This window comes from Salmo salar, chromosome 19 (genome assembly GCF_965601325.2).
Source record: "Salmo salar chromosome 19, fSalSal1, whole genome shotgun sequence".
NCBI lineage: Eukaryota > Metazoa > Chordata > Actinopteri > Salmoniformes > Salmonidae > Salmo > Salmo salar.
Window position 1 is genome coordinate 47,316,877 of NC_138309.1, and position 23,551 is coordinate 47,340,427.

Genomic DNA, 23,551 nt, shown 5'->3' on the forward strand with positions numbered 1-23,551 from the left:
ACCACTGGGCTTCCTCTCGTCAGCGATTTGGTAGTGAGTGGAAACGCCACCCGAACGCTTCACATTTATACATCCGGTGAAATATCTGGTTAAATCTGTGGTACTTTATCTTTGCTTACACTTCCTGGTACCAGGCGCAAGCGTACAACAGTAAAGAATGCGGACTTCGTCGCACACTGGATACTGAACTCGGGTAGGAAAGCTATAAAGAGGAAAATTATGTCGAAAACACATACACAGCCCCCGTCCTCGTCGGTGGCTACGACCACCTGTGGACCTTCCTCCTCATCGTCCTCCTCGCCCGCAGGAGGCACGACGTCTCCCGCCAACGTCCTGCACGTACAGCCTGAGAAACCTCAACACTACACGTACGTAGACCACATATAGACACACACAACTTCACGTGTGTAACTCAACATAACAAAACACTGACGTTAAGGGAATTAGGTCAGTTGATCCTGTCGGATTTGAATTAAAGTATTCTCTCAGTTATCTCAGGTTTGGATTAATGTGTACCCGTTCTAGAGGCCTACTGGTGACTGAGTTGGTATGTTTTGGATAGGCAGAGGTGGACTGTTTGGGGAACTGTCAGTGTTTAGCTATCCATATGTAGAGTTGACCTGAGTTAACATTTTGTGTCTGGATATTATAATATGCAATACAATTACAATGTAAGACTCTAATAAGATTTGATTTAATGGTTGGTCTAATGGCCTATAACTTATGAACCAATTATCTTTGTGTGTAAGAGAGCGACATAGTTGCTATAACTCCTGCAGCATGCTATAGTTATGGTTTGGTGTCAAATATAAGACATGCAAAAATACACTAGGCATGAAATGAATCACCACGTCACCTCCCCCCCCCCACACCCCCCCCCCACACATGCAGGTATCTGAAGGAGTTCAGGACAGAACAGTGTCCTCTGTTTGTGCAGCACAAGTGTACCCAGCACCGACCCTTTGCCTGCTTCCATTGGCACTTCCTGAACCAGCGGCGCCGCAGACCCATCCGCAGGCGGGATGGAACCTTCAACTACAGCCCAGACGTATACTGTACCAAATACGACGAGAGCACAGGCACCTGCCCTGATGCGGACGAGTGAGTCTGTGTCAGAGAGAGAGAGAGTGTTTGTCCGTGTGCTGGGGGGTACCAAGGATTTTTATTTTATTTCATGTATTGGTACTCAGATAGCACAGACAGAGACACTTGTTTTCTTCAATAAAAACAATGATTTTGGGGCAAAATAATGGTCAATCCTTGAGTTCCCGACATGAATATATACTGAACATGCTCTACATTGCATAGTAAAGCACCTGGGATTGGGATTTATTTTCAGATTGAGGTTACTGTTTATCAATGAGGTGAGAGGATGCACCCACTAACGACTCTAGCACCTGTAACCATTCCGGTGAATAGCTGAAGTGATGGCTGTTGACTGCTTGTGCTTTGCAGCTGAAAGCAGCACCACTCTCCCCACCTCCGGGCCATAACTCAGTCAGATCAGGAGAAGTGCTAACACATCACTTTCTCACACCTAGCCTAACCCATCACACACAAGGGGAATGCTAATGATGAAGACAGTGGCTCTGAGCCAATATCACATGACCCATCAAGATGTGTAAGTTGTTTTTCCCCTGTATGTTTAAAAACATTTTTTTTACAATACAGTAATTGTATCTCTCAACGGTGTGATTTCCAGATGTCCGTTGCTGCATGGTACGGCAGGCGACACAGAGCGGAGGTATCATCTGAGGTACTATAAGACGGGCTCCTGTATCCACGAGACGGACGGGAAGGGCCACTGCGGTAAGAACGGCTCCCACTGCGCCTTCGCACACGGATCACATGACCTACGATGTCCCGTCTACGACGTCAGGTAGAGTAGAGACGTATCATACAGTATAATGACCCAAAGCCAGAGACGGGGTCTCAATCTTGTTGTCTAGGCTCTTTTGTCTGTTTCATTGTTCTGTTTCTAACTGGTCTCGTTGCCATGACGTCCCTCTACCCCTCTCAAGGGAGGTGCAGGTGATGGAGTCTCAGGGGGGGTCGGGGGCTGCAGAGGGAGGAGGAGGGGATGGGCTGGTGGCTAGTACCGCCCTCATTGAGAAGATCTTGAGTGAGGAACCCCGTTGGCAGAGTACGACTATACACAAACACTCATCATTTAACTGATCTAGGAAGATTCTATATGAAGGCCATGATTCCAATGCTAATACATTCCTCTTTCTCAACTTCTCTCTCTCCTCTCTTTTGCGCTCTCCTCTCTCTGTAGATAACAACTATGTGTTGTCCCACTACAAGACAGATCTATGTAAAAAACCTCCTCGTCTGTGTCGCCAAGGTTACGCCTGTCCCTACTACCACAACAGCAAAGACAGGCGGCGTAGTCCACACAAACACAAATACAGGTACAAACAGACGGAGTAGTCCACACAAATACAGGTACAAACAGGCGGAGTAGTCCACACAAACACAGGCACAAACAGGCGGAGTAGTCCACACAAACACAGGCACAAACAGGCGGAGTAGTCCACACAAATACAGGTACAAACAGGCGGAGTAGTCCACACAAACACAGGCACAAACAGGCGGAGTAGTCCACACAAACACAGGCACAAACAGGCGGAGTAGTCCACACAAACACAGGCACAAACAGGCGGAGTAGTCCACACAAACACAGGCACAAACAGGCGGAGTAGTCCACATCCGGCCAAACACAGGCACAAACAGGCGGAGTAGTCCACACAAACACAGGTACAAACAGGCGGAGTAGTCCACACAAACACAGGCACAAACAGGCGGAGTAGTCCACACAAACACAAATAGAGGTACAAACAGGCGGAGTAGTCCACACAAACACAGGCACAAACAGGCGGAGTAGTCCACACAAACACAAATACAGGTACAAACAGGCGGAGTAGTCCACACAAACACAAATACAGGCACAAACAGGCGGAGTAGTCCACACAAACACAAATACAGGCACAAACAGGCGGAGTAGTCCACACAAACACAAATACAGGCACAAACAGGCGGAGTAGTCCACACAAACACAGAACAAACAGCGGAGTAGTCCACACAAAACAGGTACAAACAGGCGGAGTAGTCCACACAAACACAAATACAGGCACAAACAGGCGGAGTAGTCCACACAAATACAGGCACAAACAGGCGGAGTAGTCCACACAAATACAGGCACAAACAGGCGGAGTAGTCCACACAAACACAAATACAGGCACAAACAGGCGGAGTAGTCCACACAAACACAAATACAGGTACAAACAGGCGGAGTAGTCCACACAAACACAAATACAGGTACAAACAGGCGGAGTAGTCCACACAAATACAGGTACAAACAGGCGGAGTAGTCCACACAAACACAAAGCAGGCACAAACAGGCGGAGTAGTCCACACAAACACAAATACAGGTACAAACAGGCGGAGTAGTCCACACAAACACAAATAGAGGTACAAACAGACGGAGTAGTCCACACAAATACAGGTACAAACAGGCGGAGTAGTCCACACAAACACAGACACAAACAGGCAGAGTAGTCCACACAAATACAGGTACAAACAGGCGGAGTAGTCCACACAAACACAAATACAGGTACAAACAGGCGGAGTAGTCCACACAAACACAAATAGAGGTACAAACAGGCGGAGTAGTCCACACAAACACAGGCACAAACAGGCGGAGTAGTCCACACAAATACAGGTACAAACAGGCGGAGTAGTCCACACAAACACAAATAGAGGTACAAACAGGCGGAGTAGTCCACACAAACACAAATACAGGTACAAACAGGCGGAGTAGTCCACACAAACACAAATACAGGCACAAACAGGCGGAGTAGTCCACACAAACACAAATACAGGCACAAACAGGCGGAGTAGTCCACACAAACACAGGTACAAACAGGCGGAGTAGTCCACACAAACACAAATAGAGGTACAAACAGGCCGAGTAGTCCACACAAACACAAATAGAGGTACAAACAGGCGGAGTAGTCCACACAGGCACAAACACAGGCACAAACAGGCGGAGTAGTCCACACAAACACAAATAGAGGTACAAACAGGCGGAGTAGTCCACACAAATACAGGTACAAACAGGCGGAGTAGTCCACACAAACACAAATAGAGGTACAAACAGACGGAGTAGTCCACACAAACACAGGTACAAACAGGCGGAGTAGTCCACACAAACACAAATAGAGGTACAAACAGACGGAGTAGTCCACACAAACACAGGTACAAACAGGCGGAGTAGTCCACACAAACACAGACACAAACAGGCGGAGTAGTCCACACAAATACAGGTACAAACAGGCGGAGTAGTCCACACAAACACAAATACAGGCACAAACAGGCGGAGTAGTCCACACAAATACAGGCACAAACAGGCGGAGTAGTCCACACAAACACAAATACAGGCACAAACAGGCGGAGTAGTCCACACAAACACAAATACAGGCACAAACAGGCGGAGTAGTCCACACAAACACAAATACAGGCACAAACAGGCGGAGTAGTCCACACAAACACAAATTCCACACAAACCACAAATACAGGTACAAACAGGCGGAGTAGTCCACACAAACACAAATACAGGCACAAACAGGCGGAGTAGTCCACACAAACACAAATACAGGTACAAACAGGCGGAGTAGTCCACACAAACACAAATAGAGGTACAAACAGACGGAGTAGTCCACACAAATACAGGTACAAACAGGCGGAGTAGTCCACACAAACACAGACACAAACAGGCAGAGTAGTCCACACAAATACAGGTACAAACAGGCGGAGTAGTCCACACAAACACAAATACAGGCACAAACAGGCGGAGTAGTCCACACAAACACAAATACAGGCACAAACAGGCGCAGTAGTCCACACAAACACAAATACAGGTACAAACAGGCGGAGTAGTCCACACAAACACAAATAGAGGCACAAACAGGCGGAGTAGTCCACACAAATACAGGTACAAACAGGCGGAGTAGTCCACACAAACACAGACACAAACAGGCGGAGTAGTCCACACAAACACAAATAGAGGTACAAACAGACGGAGTAGTCCACACAAACACAAATACAGGTACAAACAGGCGGAGTAGTCCACACAAACACAAATAGAGGCACAAACAGGCGGAGTAGTCCACACAAACACAAATACAGGTACAAACAGGCGGAGTAGTCCACACAAACACAAATAGAGGTACAAACAGGCGGAGTAGTCCACACAAACACAGGCACAAACAGGCGGAGTAGTCCACACAAATACAGGTACAAACAGGCGGAGTAGTCCACACAAACACAAATAGAGGTACAAACAGGCGGAGTAGTCCACACAAACACAAATACAGGTACAAACAGGCGGAGTAGTCCACACAAACACAAATACAGGCACAAACAGGCGGAGTAGTCCACACAAACACAAATACAGGCACAAACAGGCGGAGTAGTCCACACAAATACAGGTACAAACAGGCGGAGTAGTCCACACAAACACAAATAGAGGTACAAACAGGCCGAGTAGTCCACACAAACACAAATAGAGGTACAAACAGGCGGAGTAGTCCACACAAACACAGGCACAAACACAGGCACAAACAGGCGGAGTAGTCCACACAAACACAAATAGAGGTACAAACAGGCGGAGTAGTCCACACAAACACAAACACAGGTACAAACAGGCGGAGTAGTCCACACAAACACAAACACAGGTACAAACAGGCGGAGTAGTCCACACAAACACAGGTATAAAACATACACACATCCATTTGACAGAAACGGGTCATATAGCTTGAAACATCAGTTTTTTTTTACTTGTGTCCCAAAAACATGAATAAAGTGTGGTCTTTCTCTCTCCAGAGCGCTGCCGTGCCCAGCGATAAAGCACAGTGAGGAGTGGGGAGACCCCAGTAAGTGTGAAGGTGAAGAGGGTTGCCAGTACTGCCACACACGCAGCGAGCAGCAGTTTCACCCTGAGGTACATGTGTTGAGCTCCATCCTCATCTCAAATCATAACTACGTCGTCCGTTTGTAGCGCTGGCAGGTTTGTGCCAAAGTTCCAGTTAACTACATTTGCTTAACAGAGACAGAACTCTTTGTTCAATGACTGTTTGTCTGATGTTCCCCTCCAGATTTATAAATCCACCAAGTGTAATGACATGCAGCAGTGTGGCAGCTGCCCCAGAGGCCCCTTCTGTGCCTTTGCACACCTAGACAACAGTAAGTGTCTTACGACAACCCAATAATCATGTGGTATGATTAAGCAATAAGGCTCGAGGAGGTGTGGTATATGGCCAATATACCACGGCTAAGGGCTGTTCTTAAGCACGATGCAACGGGGAGTGCCTGGACACAGCACTTTGTCGTGGTATATTGGCCATATATCACAAACCCCCGAGCTGTCTTATTGCTTTTATAAACTGGTTACCTAATGGAATTAGAGCAGTAAATTGTATAAGGTTTGATATATCACAGCTGTCAGCCAATCAGCATTCAGGACTTGAATCACCCAGTTTATAATGATAGTAAGTAACTTATCTACTCTTTTTCTCCTCCTGTCCCCCAGAGCCCCCTATCAGTGAAGAACCCTTGTTTCAGACCCCCAGCTCCCCACCAGGCCCACTGGACCTGGGATGTTCCAGCCCTGGGGGCCGAGGTGGGAGGTCTGGGTCTCTGTCTGGAGGGCCGTTCACCCCGTTAGGGGGGTTGTGTGTGGCAGAGCAGGGCCTATTAGGGAAGGTGCTGTCGCTGTGTGAGGACGTATGTGTGGGAAGTGAACCCCTCTCCCCCTGGGCTAGAGAGGGGGGGTACGGTAGGGCACCGGGGTACGAGAGGGAAGACCAGGCCAAACAGAAGAGTTTTGCCATGGAGCAACGCAACAGAGAAATGGCGTACCATCTCAGCAAACAGGTACCTTTTTATTGTTGTCAAAACAACCAGCTTCTAACAAACTATATTGAGCAAAAATATAAATGCAACATGTAAAGAGTTGGTTCCATGTTTCAAGAACTGAAATAAAAGATCCTAGACATTTTCCATATGCAGAAAAAGTTTATTTCTCTCAATTTGTGCACAATTGTGTTTACGTCCCTGTTGGTGAACATTTCTCCTTTGCCAAGATAATCCATCCACCTGACAGGTGTGGCATATCAAGAAGCTGATTAAACAACATGATCATTACACAGGTGCACCTTGTGCTGGGGACAATAAAAGGTCACTCTAAAATGTGCGGTTTTGTCACACAATGCCACAAATGTCTCAGGTTTTGAGGGAGCGTGCAATTGGCATGCTGACTGCGGGAATTACCACCAGAGCTGTTGCCAGAGAATTGAATGTTCATTTCTCTACCATAAGCCACCTCCAATGTCATTTTAGAGAATTTGGCATTATGTCCAACTGGCCTCACAACCGCAGACCACATGTAACCACGTCAGCCCAGGACCTCCACATCCAGCTTCTTCACCTGCAGGATCGTCTTAGACCTACCACCCGGACAGCTGATGAAACTGAGGAGTATTTCTGCCCTTTTATGGGGAAAAACTCATTCTGATTGGCTAGGCCTGGCTCCCCAGTGGGTGGGCCTAGGTCCCCAGTGGGTGGATCTGGCTGCCAAGTGGGTGGGCCTATGCTCTCCTAGCTCCACCATTGGCTGCGCCCTTGCCCAGTCATGTGAAATCCATAGATTAGTGCCTAATGAATATATTTCAATTTACTGATTTCCTTATATCAACTGTATCTTAGTAAAATCTTAGAAATTGTTGCATGTTGAATTTATATTTTTGTTCAGTATATAATTACACATTATTGGCCAGGGTGTATGTTGCTGCTTCAGCCAGCTTGTCGTTGTCTTGCTGTCTCGTTGTCTTGCTGTCTCGTTGTTTTGCTGGCTCATTGTCTTGCTGTTTCACATTGTTGAATGCAGAAACTATACTATAACTATACCATAACAACTACACTATAACTATACTATAACAATTATACTATAACTGTACCTATAACAACTATACTATACCTAGGGTTGCAAAGGGTCGGAAACTTTCCGGTAAATTTCCAGAATTTTTCCGGAGATTTTCCATGGGAAGTTAAGTGGAATTTTGCTTAAATTCATCAAAAAAGTTAGCTTATAAACAGTGAACCTTTTTTGTGGGATACACACAAGGCAATTCTAGGTGTTGTGGTCCATTTTGGTTAAACTATCCCCAATTCAATGGAAATGCAACCCTCTGCATGCACAGTGTACTCTTCCATCACATGTACAGCTGATTCTCAAGATCTTGCACGCTAATGAGATGCTATTGAGCCCACACTACTTCACTGTCTGAGCCAAGGACTACATGCTTTCTGGTAAGTTTTGATTACAGTACTGGGTGGGGTGAATATATTTTATGACATACATGATTTTTTGTTAACTAGTAAATAGCAGCCTACAGCAAAGTGTGTTTTAAATAATTTCTAACTTGTTAACAATTTATGATATTTAGTTTTTGCTACCATGTGGGTTTTAGCTTGCTTGAGCCTGCTAACTGAGGAGTGTTAATTCACCTGTTTCTATACATGTTTCATTTTAAAACATTTATCTTACAAAAGGAGTTGATTAATCTAACTGCTTAACTATTTATCTGTACATGGAATTGTATTATTTTTTTTTTTAACTCATTTCTTTCCTAATCTTTACAGGAAAATGCCACAGGCACTATCTGATGTGTGGAGACATTTCACTGCAGCTAATGTAGAAGGAAAAGCTGTGTGCATTTGCAAATACTGTGCCAAATCATATGTGAAGAATACAACAAAGATGCAGAATCATCTGGCCAAGTGCATAAAGTTCCCTCAGCGCTCACAACAAGCAACCTCTGACAAAAGTCCCTCTACTTCTATTTGAGGTGAAAATTATGAATCAGACGCCTTATCGATAGCAACAGCTCATGGTCCTCCTGGAATCAGAAGTTTTTTTGACTCAATGGAGGAACGTAGTCAGGGAAATGCTGATGAATGTCTTGCTCGAGCTGTGTATGCAACTGGTTCACCTCTGATGCTCACAGGCAATGTGTATTGGAAGAGATTTCTGAATGTGCTTCGTCCAGCATACACCCCTCCAACCAGACATGCTTTATCTACTCATTTGCTGGATGCAGAGTTCAACAGAGTTCAAGTGAAGGTCAAGCAAATCATAGAGGAAGCAGACTGTATTGCAATCATCTCTGATTGGTGGTTGAATGTTCGTGGGCAAGGAATAATAAACTATATCATCTCCACCCCTCAACCAGTATTCTACACAGGCACAAGGGACAACAGACACACCGGTCTCTACATTGCAGATGAGCTGAAGGCAGGCTACTATCAATGACCTTGAACCACAGAAGGTATTTGCACTGGTGACAGACAGTGCTGCGAACATGAAGGCTGCTTGGTCTAAAGTGGAGGAGTCCTACACTCACACCTATTGGCTGTGCTGCTAATGCATTGACTCTGCTCCTCAAGGACATCATGGCACTGAAAACAATGGATACACTCTAGAAGAGAGTCTAGGAAATGGTTAGGTATGTGAAGGGTAATCAAGTTATAGCAGCAATCTACATCACCAAGCAAAGTGAGAAGAATAAGAGCACCACATTGAAGCTGCCCAGCAACACCCGTTGGGGTGGTGTTGTCATCATGTTTGACAGTCTCCTGAAGGGGAAGGGGTCTCTCCAAGAAATGGCCATATCACAGTCTGCCGATTTGGACAGCCCCATCAAGAGGATCCTCCTGGATGATGTATTTTGGGAGAGAGTGGTAAGCAGCCTGAAACCTATAGCAGTAGCCATAGGTTTAAGAGAAGAAATCCGTACTGCCCTGGCACTTCACTGTTGCTCCAAGCAGAGGAAACTGCAGTTCTGAAATACATCAGAATGCGTGAAGACCTCTGCCTGAAGCCCATACACTCTGTGTATGCTGGCAAGAGCATCCTGTCTGCTGCAGAGATCAACAAGGCCTATGGTGTCATCACTACCATGTCTCGCCACTTTGGCCTGGATGAGGGCAAGTTTCTTGGCAGTCTGACGAAGTACACTTCCAAGCAAGGGCTTTGGGATGGAGATGCAATATGGCAGTTGTGCCAACATATCTCATCAGCCACCTGGTGGAAGGGACTTTGTGGATCTGAGTCTCTTTCCCCTGTTGCCTCCATCATCCTCCAAATCCCACCAACATCAGCCGCCTCAGAGCGCAACTGGTCCTTGTTTGGGAAGACACACACCAAAGCACGCAACAGGCTGACCACTACAAGGGTTGAAAAATTGGTGGACATCCGGGCAAATTTTAGGCTTTTTGAGCCTGACAACGAGCCACCCTCAACAAGGTTGGAAAGTGACAGTGAAGATGAGGCCTCAGAGTCCGATGTTCAAGAGATGGACATTGAGGAGGTCCAGGGAGAAGACATGGAAGCCTGAGAGGAAGACAACCAAAGCTTTAGTTTCTAGACTATTATTTTACAGATGTATGTTGAAAACGGTTTTGGGAGATGCGATGGATCATTCAATATTCCCTTTCTTTTGTTGTCCCATGTGAAGATTCAACTAATTTAATTAAAGTTCAATTCGTAACTCATTTTTTAAACTTATTTCTATTGGAAGGATTTAATCATTTGCAATTATGTCTACTTATGATGAGGTAAAATGTTGATGTTCCTGTCTCCATATGATATGGTAAATATATCCAATGCAAAAAAAACATCTTCGTTTTAATGGTATTAATATTAATTTGCATATATTTCTGTTCAATTCCCATATATTCCCATTCATTCCCATGGAAAGTTTCCACCTCTGAATATTCCCCAAAATGTGCAACCCTAAATATACTATAACTATTACTATACTATAACTGACTATTACTAACTATACTGTTACTATAACTAACTATACTATAGCTAACTATACTGTAAATATACTGTAACTAACTAGCGAACTATTCTATAACTTACTATACTATAACTAACAAACTATACTCTTAACTATGTTATACTATTACTATAACTAACTATACTATAACTTACTATAACTAACTATACTTTTAACTATGTTATACTATAACTAACTATACTATAACTATTACTATGACTAACTATACTATAACTATTACTATAACTAACTTACTATAACTTACTATAACTAACTATACTATAACTTACTATAACTAACTATACTATAACTTACTATAACTAACTATACTATAACTTACTATAACTAACTATACTATAACTTACTATAACTAACTATACTTTTAACTATGTTATACTATAACTAACTATACTATAACTTACTATAACTAACTATACTTTTAACTATGTTATACTATAACTAACTATTACTATAACTGTACTATAACTAACTATACTATAACTAACTATTCCATAACGAACTATACTATTACTAGTTCTACTCTAACTATAACTACCATAACTCTACTGTAACGAACTCTACTAGAACTAACTCTACTAGAACTAACTCTACTATAACATAACATAACTCTACTATAACATAACTAACTCTACTAGAACTAACTCTAACATAACTAACTCTACTAGAACTAACTCTAACATAACTAGCTCTACTAGAACTAACTCTACTATAACATAACTAACTCTACTAGAACTAACTCTACTATACTAGAACTAACTCTACTATACTAGAACTAACTCTACTATAACTAACTGTACTATAACAAACTATACTATAACTAACTATACTGTACTATAACAAACGGTACTATAACTAACTATACTATAACTATACTATAACTAACTATACTATAACTATACCCAACCCACTGTTAGTCTGCATAATGATTGTATCACCACCCTTCTCTAATCTGTTTCTCTCTAGGACCTGCTGGTGTTCCTCCCAGTGGGTAGTCCTCTGAGTCTGTCCTCCAGTGTTCCCTCCAGCCTGGCAGCCACCCCTCCCAGCCCGGCCCCTCCAGGACCCCTCCACCACGGACCCCCAGCACCAGGCCTTTCCTCAGGCATGAATGCCAACGCACTGCCCTTCTACCCCACCAGCGACACCGTCGAGTCTGTAGTTGGTGAGTCAGTCACATAGGCACAGAAGACTCTTTCAACTCTTATTACTCTTAAAGTCAGAGGAGCTGGTCACTGTAGTAGCTAACAAGTAGCTAACTATTGTAGTTTACTTCCTAACATTCCATTCAATAAAAAAAAAACTATATTTATCCCTGAGGGGCAATTACATAGGTTATCTATGAAGAATATTGACACTAGATCACTTGATTGCCATGGGACCAGGGCTCTAAATTAACATTTTTCATTGGTAGCACTAGTGCTCCCATCTTAAAAATAGTTAGGAGCACAACATAAAATCTAGGAGCACAAGAATATATATTTTTGTAATTGATTGAGATATTGCATATGAGGCCAAAATTTATTCTAGCTACTTTTGAGGCACATGTTGAGCTCTAGAAACAAATATTTTATCCTGTAAAGACATTTGTTTATTATAAAAAGCTAAATGTTGATACAAAAATCTGCCTTTGAAATTGCAAAGTTATTTGTAGAATAAGTTTCTACATTGTGTAAAAGCACTATGTATTGAGATGCATTACATTGGAAATTCTACACTGTCTTTAAGAGTGTCAAGTTTGTGAGTGACATGCAAGGGCTCAGCCATTCATTCATTGCTATGATCATTGATCTTCTAAAGAAACTATCCGTTTTCGTTTCTGTGCCCCCAGATGTTTAGATATACTGGTAAAGTAACCAGGATGTCAGTTAGCTAGCTAATGAGGTAACAAGACTGATGCCAGTGAATGGTTTTGGAACTGATCTTCGACATGGTTTTTGAACAGGGCCTACAAACAAACTATTTGGTCCACTGGCAGGTAGATTAAAGAAATCTACCAGCCACTCAGAATTTTACCAGCTAATACATTTATTCGCCATAACACCAAAATCCACACAACTTTATCCGGGTTTTGGATATCCCCCAACATTTAATTTGGAAAGTTTTCTGGGAACGCCTTTAGAAATGATTGGCTGGCTACAGTAAGTGGTAGACAGATGGATTCCCATGCTGTCACCTCTTCATAAAGTTACAAGAAATACAAACATCACTGATGCCTTCTATAATATTCTTTACATGTAAGCTTTGGATTGATGGACGCTTTGGCTGGCTTTTTTCCCTCCAGGGCACTCAGAAACAACGGCCCAGTGAAAGTAATAGTTGCACTAATAGTTATCTGGGAGATTTCTCTTCCTGGTCGAAACTGGTGCTCCTAAAATAAAATGTCAGGTCGCACAGAAAAATATCTAGGAGCACATGCGACCAAAATGGATGCCCTTGTGTGGGACAGATCTGAGTAATTAACGTTTTGTTTTTGTTGATGTGATGTATAGAGTCAGCTCTGGATGACCTGGACCTGAATGTCTTTGGGATGTCTGCCCTGGAGAGAAGCCTGGACAGCAGCTCAGCTCTGCCCCGAGCCATGCTGGGTGGGTATGGAGCCGAGATACACACACACACCTACCTGAAGTGATTGTAATGTTTGATTGATTAAATTATTGATTGATTTTGCAGGAGGGAACCAGCTCAAGAGTTCGGCTCCTGTCAACATCCCAGGATCCCTCTGCAGCTCCGCCCCTTTCAGCTCGCCCTCGCCCTCGCCACCAATCAGAGCCCACCAGTCACCATTCTTCTCCGCTCATCTATCGCAGCCTGGACAATCAGAAAGCAGCTTCTTGGGGCCATCTCATAGCTCTCTAGGTTTGAGAACATATTTTTGGATCATTTATTTGTCTGTTAGATTAGAGGAGATTTAAAAATGTGCCCCAACATTTTCCCGTACTTTCTAGAGACACCTCAACTTAATAAATATTTCTCATGTCTCCTGTATTGCAGGTCTGAATGGTATGAGCAGTAGTATCTGGGAGCATCAGTCAGGCCAGGGTTCTCCCGGTACACCGCCGGCCCTGCTACCCACCATGGGCCAGAGCATGGAGGCAGCCCGGGTCCGACAGGAACTAGACGATGCTAACAGACTACTGAAACACTGGGACCACACCTGGAGACATACAGCACAGGTACGAGGAGTGTGTGTGTGTGTGTGTTAGTGTACACCAATAAACCATAAAAAGGGTCAGTCTTGAGAAATGTCTCTCTTCCTTCCCTTTTAATCGCTCCGTCGCTCTCTCCCTCTTTTCTCATGTTCCTCCCTCTCTCTCTACATCACTCTCTCACTCCAGGCGTGGGTGGCGTTGAAGTCGGATGCGGAGGAGTCTCGTGGCTCGGCCGGTCGGTTAGCTTTACAAGCGGAGCGTGCCAGGCAGGATGAGGAGGAGGCGCAGAGACAGACCTCCTTCCTCCAGGAGGCGCTGGACGGCATGAGGACAGGAGAAAACCCCCACCTGGCCCTGCACCAGCTACAGCTGATCCACAGACTGCCTGTAGAGTGTGTGGTCAGTCTGCAGGCCCAGCTCTGTACATGTCTACACACCGTGGAGCAGGTAGGGGATACGCTCACATACACCCAGAGCCATGCTTGTTGATGTGAAACATTCCCCAAGTAACTAGCAGGCTTTTCTCTTTCTTTCTGTGTTTGTCTCTTTCTTCTCTTTCTCTCCTTTTTCCCCCCTCTCTCTCCTTTTTTCCTCTCTCCCTCTTTTTCTCCTCTCTCACCCCCAATCCAGGTGGTGTATAGAAAGCAGAGGCAGTGTTGTGTGATGTGTGGAGGGCAGGGCTCAGTCTCTCAGCCCTGTAGACACGGTCTGCAGTGTGACAGCTGCTCTGCAGAGTGCCCCCTCTGCCCAGAACAGACCCTGGATCAGTTATCCTGACCTAACTCCTCAACTAGCTACAGCTCGGCGGATCCCCCAACACTGATCTCAGACCAGCCCTAGTCACTTACTCAAAACAGCCCAGTTGACCCTAAAACTAAGTGACAGACTTTAGACCAGATCCAAACCAGTTGTTCTAACGCTATAGAGTATAGGTAGATACTCTGTTGTTTCTTTCCTCTGATCCTAGATCAGATATCCTCACCCAGAGACCAGCCTGCTGTCCCTATAGTCAAATGATTCAAGATCAGAAATATTTTACTCAAACACTGCCTGTGCATAACAAATGATTCGGGATCAGCTCTCCTCACTACAGACCTGACTTTCACCATTACGAACTTAACCACACAACTGACTCCGAGTCAGTTAAGGGCACGCTTGACTTCTGTTCCATGACGCTACAGCCTAATGCCTCGATCACACCGACAGCGTCATTAAGTTTTGACACTCCAGAAGTACATTGATTTCCAATGGAACGCTGTGTTTGCCTTGCAGCGACAGTTGCAGTGCGTTCTGTGTGACGCATACATTTTGATTTATCCAATGTATGTGTCAAACTGTATGCATAGATGGTTTGACAGAAATGGAAGCAGAAGGTGAATGTTGAACTTTTGTTGTATACATATCCAGATGATGCTGCCTACTATTTTCCACAATTACGCTGTCAGTGTGATTGAGGCGTTAGGGACCACCGTTGAAGACTGCTGGGAGTACAATTTCTTAGTTTTTACAGTTAAAATAAAAACATTTTCTATTTTTCATAGAATTTTCAGGCTTTTTCTAGAGAAGTGAAGGCAAAGTCAGTGGTTATTGTTTTGCTAACGAGACTTCTAGTCAGAGGAGGAATAGGCAAGCATCTCAATCGTTTAAAAAGGCTTCTTCTCCCTTCGCACTCTGAAACTACAGGAAGGGAATACGGTGGAGGTCTATAAAGAAATTACAGATGAAGGAATGACAGCCCTGTTTAGACTATTTGGATGCAGCATTTTGTGTGTTACGAATAGTCTCTGTACGTGACTGACTCTCAGGTTTGCTGTCTGTAATAGTATTCTTTAACTGGAAAGATGGGGGCATGTTAACACAATCTTGAAAAATATACTAGTCAATTGTGTAGTCTTTGAAATGATGTATATTAGTTAATTTAATAACAAGGTGCTTCATGTTAACTCAAATACCATTTAGTTTCTGTCAAACAACCAGACTTTAAAAAATAAATAAATCAAGGTATCATTTTGGGGGGGGGGCATAATTTACATTTCTAAGCATTTTAACATTTCACAGTATTTCAAACGGGTGTCAAATATACATTGTTTTTGTATGTCATAATTACCCCTTGCACTGACCACACCAGCTATCAGGTACCACCTCTGCTTTGGACGCAGCAGGGGTGTGTGTGCTTGTGTTGCTATCCGGTGAAAAGACGTGATCACTGTGAAGAACACCTGCACTATACACAGACACACACCTGGCACACAGTCCATCCCTTTACTGCATCCACCAACTGTTTAATTGAGTCTGTTTTGGTATAGAACAATAAAATACATGTCTATTGTTCTTATTCTCATCGTTTCTCCTCCTGTGACTGTTTCTCTCTCTGTCTGCGTTTCTTCACAAACACCTGGGCCTCCCTCTCTCCTCTCCTCGACTCCAACAGCTTCAGAATACTGTCATCTGGACAAAACGAGCACGCTTCAGTATTATGCAAGTATGTGTTAATTTTCACACAACTTAATTCCAGATCATACCGTTTGGTTTGGGGTGCATGAGTGGCAGGCGTATCTGGGCCGGGGAAGGGTCTGGCTGGTACCCTGGCTCCCCTCCGACCCCCGGCACTGCCCTCAGAGCCAGGAAGGCCTCCCCCTCGAAGTCGTCTGTTCTCAGGGTGTCATAGTCCAACACTGTCACCACCAGACACGCCCCCGCAGCCTGGCACTGCTCCACTGACACCATACTGACAGGGAGGGAGGCAGGGGTACATGGAGAAGAGGACAAAGGGGGATGTGGGAGAGATTGATTACCTATATAGTTCCTGAGGGTAGGAGACAAGGTTGAAACGGAAAAGGTGGTTGTAACTCTTAACATGTTTTCAACAAAGGTCTGAGAGACTTGGATTATCCGTCTGCCACCAATGTAGCAACGGAGGGGGCAGCAGTTGGAGCTAGGGCTTACAACTCGAAGGCCTCGTCGAACAGGGGGTTGAGGTCACAGTTCTTGATCTGGGTGGTGCGAGGCTCCACCTCAGGGAACACATGACGAGGCTCCAGACATAACTGGACAAACGGATCACTGGAACCTGGAGAGACACCAGAGATATCTGATCTTTAAGAAGACCTGTCTTGTACTTTCCCTTGATCTATATGGATGTAAAAGAGATGAGAGGAAACCACTGACCGTTGGAGTCCATGGGTAGGAGATTAGCTGCATTCAACACTTCCACTCTAAGTCTAAGGTCAGACCTCCTGTAGGATGCTATGAGTGTGACTGCGCCGTACTTTTCTCCACTGTAAACTTTCTGTTACACAAATGCAGATTCAATCCAATTTATTCTGTATAGCTATGGTTTTTCGCTGCTATACAACACCAACAGAATACACTCTTACCTGTTCCCATACTTTCCTATCCAGGAATTTCTCTATGAGCTGCTGGCAGTTGAGAGAGTTGTGTGTCAAGTGAGATTTCAGACTCTGAATGAATTGAGGAGAGCGCAGAAAGAGGGTTATTGTACAGCGTTCATAACACAAGGTCACCCTTTTCTACATGCCCTTATAGAACCAAGTTCTAACAATATACTGTGCAATGTAACCAACATGAACTCACTTTGTAGTCGTCTGTGTGTAGGGTCTCCAGTGGCAGTCCGTTCCCCTCAGCATAAAAACACTGCTCCAGACACTGCAACACAGTCAGAATTGGCCTGAAGTGTGTACTTAAGAAAAGTATTAACCTGGAGTGTGTACTTCAGTACTATACTAACCTGGAGTGTGTACTGCAGTACTATACTACCCTGGAGTGTGTACTGCAGTACTATACTAACCTGGAGTGTGTACTGCAGTACTATACTAACCTGGAGTGTGTACTGCAGTACTATACTAACCTGGAGTGTGTACTGTAGTACTATACTAACCTGGAGTGTGTACTGCAGTCGTTGACAGAACACCATGAGTCCTCCCTCTTGTTTCTGCTGTGTAGCCACCTGGTATAAGGTTCTTATGGAGTTAGTCCACAACGGAGTCAACAGACTAGGGAAGGGAGGGAGATGAAGAAAATATTTCAAAGGCTTGGAAACCACTGCTCTAATATATTCATAGAGGTATGCTGGAAACCACTGCTCTAAGATATTCATAGAGGTATGTTGGAAACCACTGCTCTAAGATATTCATAGAGGTATGCTGGAAACCACTGCTCTAAGATATTCATAGAGGTATGCTAGAAACCACTGCTCTAAGATATTCATAGAGGTATGCTGGAAACCACTGCTCTAAGATATAGAGGTATGCTGGAAACCACTGCTCTAAGATATTCATAGAGGTATGCTGGAAACGACTGTTCTAAGAACACAGAGGGTAATACATCCTCAGTACTGGTTGAACCACAGGTGTGTGTGTGTGTGTGTGTGTGTGTGTGTGTGTGTGTGTGTGTGTGTGTGTGTGTGTGTGTGTGTGTATACACACCTGTTAAAGTTCTCCTGGACCAGGTTCTCATTCATGTACTGCAGCTCTTTCTCCAGATATTTCATCAGAGGAACCACAGCCTGGGATGGTGGACATATGGAGCAGTACAGTAACATGCTTTACATCAGCCATCGTAAGCTAGGACCCTGTGTTTCCGACAATCATGTCACTTGACCTGGATTTTAAAAGCTTGAAATAAAAGGTTTTTAACGAACTCCCATTTTATTTTTATGTCAGATGGTCCAGCACCATCAGACAATAGAGCCTCACAGTGGAAGTGTCATAATACCCATACAACCTAGTGGTCAAACAAGGAAATGGTTCCAATCGTTTTTCCCATAGGGGATTTTAGAAACCCTTAAAATAAGGTCTTTGTTTTGTGAAGGCTCACCCTGGCGTGACGTTTTGATAACCATGTAAATCTCTCTCGGACAAGGTGACTTATCAATATAGTCGGCTCTATTTATACTTCAATTCCAAAATTATAATTAGCATCAAAGTAGACATTGTTCAAAACTATCAAAACTGCAAGATCTACCTGACACCATTTCTAACAGGTATTGTGTACAGTTAAAACTTGCCCAAGACAGTTTACAGATTTGTCAATTTAAACAAATGTAGCCAATTTATTAATTCCTAAATATAGCTAACATTAGATAGTTAATCCAGAGATTCTTACCTTTGCCTCGATTCGTCACTCTCATCCAGAGCATCATGGCATTTGTAGTTCTGTATGATAGCCATATTAGCAGCTAATTAGCAATTCATTTTGGTGGGTAAATACAGGTGAATGTATTGACAAAATGTCAGCTTGTCCTAGAGAGATTTACACGGTTATCAAAACATCACACCAGGGTAAGCCTTCACTAAACACAGCCCTTATTTTAAGTGTTTCTAAAATCCCCTATGGAAAAAACGATTGGAACCATTTCTGTGTTTCACTGCTAGGTTTTATGGGTATTATGACTCATACTGTGGTACTCTATTGCTTTCATTCTAATTTCTGGAGCTAAAGGGTCAAGTCTAGGTAATGTGACATGAGAGCCCAATACGTAGAGTCCTAATCATCGTAACACAAAAGGAAATGGTTGTCTATAAATCCAGTATTGCTGAATTGGAAATGGCTAATGATGACAGTTTCTTACATCTTCAGTGGACTTGGAGGGGAGTCTGCGTCGAGTAGACATGCTGCGGACGTATGTCTCAATGTCTGAATTCAGCTAGAGAGAGAAAGAGACAGAGAGACTTGAAATTCTACATTGAAGAAGGGGACTATAGGCCAATTTCTCAATATGGTCTGGGTCTCTTTTGACTCCGCTCCATCTAAACCCTCCCCAGCCCTCTCTCCTCCTACCTTCCGTCCAACAGTCTCTAAGGCAGAGCGTATCTCTCTGCTGAGGACCCCCTGTGCATGCTGCAGCTGTGAGGGGAGCACGTTGTGGAACTGAGGTTCCCCTATCACATGACGTGTGCGTTCTCGAAGCCCTGCCCAGTTGAGCTGCTGGGGCAGGCGGGTCAGCACCGACCTCAGGTGTTCCAGGTCATTCACTACTACACACAGCTGGAGGAGGAGGAGGAGGAGGGGGGAGGGGAGCGGAGGGAGGAGGGGAGAGATTGAGAGACACAGAGAGGTGGCAATTAACACAATTCATTCACTTGAATGTAGTTAAGAGAAAAGGAGATAGAGAGAGAAGGACAAGAGGGAAGAAAGATTGAGCAGAGGGGAATGAAAGTGGAAGAGATACGAAGGAGGAGTGTTCTTTCCTTCACCTTGTTGACAGCGCTGCTGTGGTCAGAGTTCTCAGACAGCGCTCTGACCCGCTCCTTCAGGATACGACAGTAGTTCACCACGATCTTACACACGTCCTGAACACACACACACACATTAAAATGAGCTAAATCTTGTATACCAACAATATTAAATGTGTGTATTTTGTTTTTTACCTTTATTTAACTAGGCAAGTCAATTAAGAACAGCTTCTTATTTACAATGACGGCCCACCCCGGCCAAACCCAGACGATGCTGGCAATCACAGCCAGATGTGATGCAGCCTGGATTTGAACCAGGTACTGCAGTGACACCTCTTGCACTGAGATGCAGTGTCTTAGACCACTGAGCCACTCGGGAGCCCCAAGTATGATAGAGCGCGTTCTTGTCTGATTATGATGAGATACTATGTGTATTTGCATGATTATGCATTTTTGTGATGCACTACCTCAGTGAGTTTGACCATAAGCATGAAGGCCTCCTCAGGGTCTGGCCAGGAGAGCTGCTCCCACAGCTGACAGATGGGCTGGACACAGGCCACCAGGTCTACGGCTGATGTGCTGTGTTTGATGGGCGCCATCCCCGACTGAAGCGGCTGCAGCTGGGGGAAGAGAGGGTGGACGGGTTGAGTATCTCACCTAGCTTCAAGGTGTACAGTAAATATTACCTGGTAGGGGGACGGGATGAGTATCTCACCTAGCTTTAAGGTGTATAGTATATATTACCTGGTAGGGGGACGGGATGAGTATCTCACCTAGCTTTAAGGTGTACAGTAAATATTACCTGGTAGGGGGACGGGATGAGTATCTCGCCTAGCTTCAAGGTGTACAGTAAATATTACCAGGTAGGGGGACGGGATGAGTATCTCACCTAGCTTCAAGGTGTACAGTAAATATTACCTGGTAGGGGGACGGGATGAGTATCTAACCTAGCTTTAAGGTGTACAGTAAATATTACCTGGTAGGGGGACGGAATGAGTATCTCACCTAGCTTTAAGGTGTATAGTATATATTACCTGGTATCTATTCTATAAACTGGCTGGTTCGAGCCCTGAATGCTGACTGGCTGACAGCCATGGTATATCAGACCCTATACCATGGGTATGACAAAACATGTATTTTTACTGCTCTAATTACGTTGGTAACCAGTTTATTATAGCAATAAGGCACCTCAGGAGTTTGTGATGGCCAATATACCACTCTGCGATGCGTCGTGCCTAAGAACTGTCCTTAGCCGTGGTATATTGGCCACATATCACATCACCTCGGGCCTTACTGCTTAATTATACTGCTTCACTAGGTGTTGTGTTATAACAGTATGTTACCTGGTCCACCTGAACAGCTCTCTCCACCCTGTCCTGAGTGGTGCTGAAGGCCTTGTTCAACCAATAGGGAAGCGCCTCGCGGAAGCCCTCGTGGAAGTTAGTCAGCTCCAACAGTTTAACACTGAAACAACGCAACAGCCTTAGCTCTACACTGAGTGTACCAAACATTAGGAACATCTTCCTAATATTGAGTTTCACCCCTCCCCCCTCTTTTGCCCTCAGAACAGCCTCAATTCATAGGCTGCATGGACTCTACAAGGTATCGAAAGCATTCCACAGGGATGCTGGCCCATGTTGACTCCAATGCTTCCCACAGTTGTGTCAAGTTGGCTGGATGTCATTTGGGTGGTGGACCATTCTTGATACACACGGGAAACTGTTGAGCGTGAAAAACCCAACAGCGTTACAGTTCTTGACACAAACCGGTGCGCCTGGCACCTGCTACCATACTCCGTTCAAAGGCACTTACATTTTTGGTTTTGGATGTTTAAGCCTTTAGGACAATTGAGACATGGATTGTGTATGTGTGCCATTCATTGGGTGAAAAAAAGATATGTGTCGTTGTACTGAAGCTGTTCTAAGGGGGGGAGGGGGCAACTCAATATTAGGAAGGTGTTCTTAATGTTTGTACACTCAGTGTATATAGTGTAGTAATATGAAGTACTGAGTATGTATCAGGGAGTAGTGTGTTAGTAGTATGTAGTACTGGGTATATAGTATAAGGGAGTAATTTGTACTACCGAGCAACTTTCACTCAAAAAGAAATTGTCACTGAGCAAATGTCAAGTGTTTACTGTGAAAACTTCCAAGTGGGCTACTGTGGCTATTTGATTATAATGTTGGCCTACCAGAGTGGGCTACCATAAAAAACAACGGAGAAAAATGTATCCCATAACATTTTAACATGGAAATAGCTGTTCTATCATTCAGCCTATAGTAGCAGCAAATGTGTTGTGTTCAATGTAGGCCCTACATTCCACTAGACTTTTGAATAAAACATGCAGGGCTTGACTTTAACCTGTTTATGCACTTGTCCCTCAGACAAGGAGCTGACTGAAGAAATCACTTTACAAAATAAAATTAATTATTATTCCCATACCATTATTACAGAGAATGAGACAAATTATGCTACCCTCTGAATATTGGCTACTTAGCTTATTCAAGACCGTCTCATAATACAACACTGCCCCTTTAAGACATAAAAAGCTCTTTACCTGACTGGCTTTTCAAATATATCTAGAAATGTAATGTGTTGTGCTCTTGTTGGAAGCAACCACTCCCCCATTGCTGACTACAAATGATCTATAACTGGGCTAATAACTCACTAACTAGTAAAGGATATGAACACGTGGCTAGATGCAGCTCTCGATTTGATCTCAAAACAAGCGCATCAACTCACGACCGCTCATGCTGTAAACACAGTCCAGTTCAAAGTGAATGGCACAGATACATATTTGGCCATCGCTATTTGCATATAGGCCTCCTTCAGCTCTGATTGGTTATGACCCCCCGTCTGTGTACAGGCCTGAGTCGTGCTTGTCAATGGAATAGTTAGTTTTGCATAGTTTCTTTTGTTTCGGTATATTATAATTGAAATTCCCACAGTTGAGCAAAATGTTGATACTGTTAACTGAAGGGGAAAACTGAAGAAAGTTGAGTGCGGACTCATATTTCTTCTGCAAGGCAGGAGCTGCGCGCACTCGCATGCGTGCAGCTAACAAGGTTCGTTGCTACTGAGTATGTAGTATAAGGGAGTAACCTCTGACCTTTTCTGTAGAAAGGCCTTGTCTTTGTGGATGGCCTGTAGACTCAGGTAGAGAGGGAACAAGCCATTGGCTAGACTCTGCTCCATCTTACCCTCCATTTGGTTTAGGGTGTCCCTCACCTCCCCCGCCAACTGAGAGAGAGAGAGACACAGAGAGACACAGAGACAGAGAAAG

The 23,551-nt window shown here is 44.2% G+C and overlaps 2 protein-coding genes across 2 annotated transcripts in view; one reads left to right on the forward strand and one right to left on the reverse strand.

Moving 5' to 3' along the window:
- On the forward strand, positions 1–16,405 carry LOC106578874 (RING finger protein unkempt homolog). The gene is made up of 14 exons (XM_014158111.3): positions 1–368; positions 892–1,101; positions 1,703–1,879; positions 2,022–2,143; positions 2,279–2,414; positions 5,887–6,004; positions 6,159–6,246; positions 6,593–6,936; positions 11,889–12,087; positions 13,415–13,510; positions 13,596–13,781; positions 13,917–14,098; positions 14,261–14,521; positions 14,705–16,405. The coding sequence occupies exons 1-14, from the start codon at positions 220–222 to the stop codon at positions 14,849–14,851; spliced, it is 2,415 nt and encodes an 804-aa protein (XP_014013586.2). The 5' UTR covers positions 1–219; the 3' UTR covers positions 14,852–16,405.
- The window catches only part of un13d (unc-13 homolog D), a 15,106-nt gene continuing 7,886 nt past the window's right edge, over positions 16,332–23,551 (reverse strand). Inside the window, 14 exon segments of the mRNA NM_001139849.1 lie at positions 16,332–16,522; positions 16,597–16,802; positions 17,021–17,144; positions 17,243–17,363; positions 17,452–17,535; positions 17,669–17,740; positions 17,973–18,087; positions 18,520–18,599; positions 19,665–19,739; positions 19,874–20,080; positions 20,290–20,385; positions 20,736–20,888; positions 21,612–21,732; positions 23,378–23,508. Coding sequence (NP_001133321.1) covers positions 16,413–16,522; positions 16,597–16,802; positions 17,021–17,144; positions 17,243–17,363; positions 17,452–17,535; positions 17,669–17,740; positions 17,973–18,087; positions 18,520–18,599; positions 19,665–19,739; positions 19,874–20,080; positions 20,290–20,385; positions 20,736–20,888; positions 21,612–21,732; positions 23,378–23,508 — 1,695 coding nt within the window. The 3' untranslated portion in view covers positions 16,332–16,412.

What these genes read in the sequence shown, in the direction of transcription:
- LOC106578874 (XM_014158111.3), top strand. Translation starts at nt 220, where the DNA reads ATGTCGAAAACACATACACAGCCCCCGTCCTCGTCGGTGGCTACGACC. An exon ending in AGCAGCAGTTTCACCCTGAG is followed by an intron (nt 6,005 to 6,158) that starts GTACATGTGTTG and finishes GTTCCCCTCCAG; the next exon opens with ATTTATAAATCCACCAAGTG. An exon ending in GCCATCTCATAGCTCTCTAG is followed by an intron (nt 13,782 to 13,916) that starts GTTTGAGAACAT and finishes CCTGTATTGCAG; the next exon opens with GTCTGAATGGTATGAGCAGT.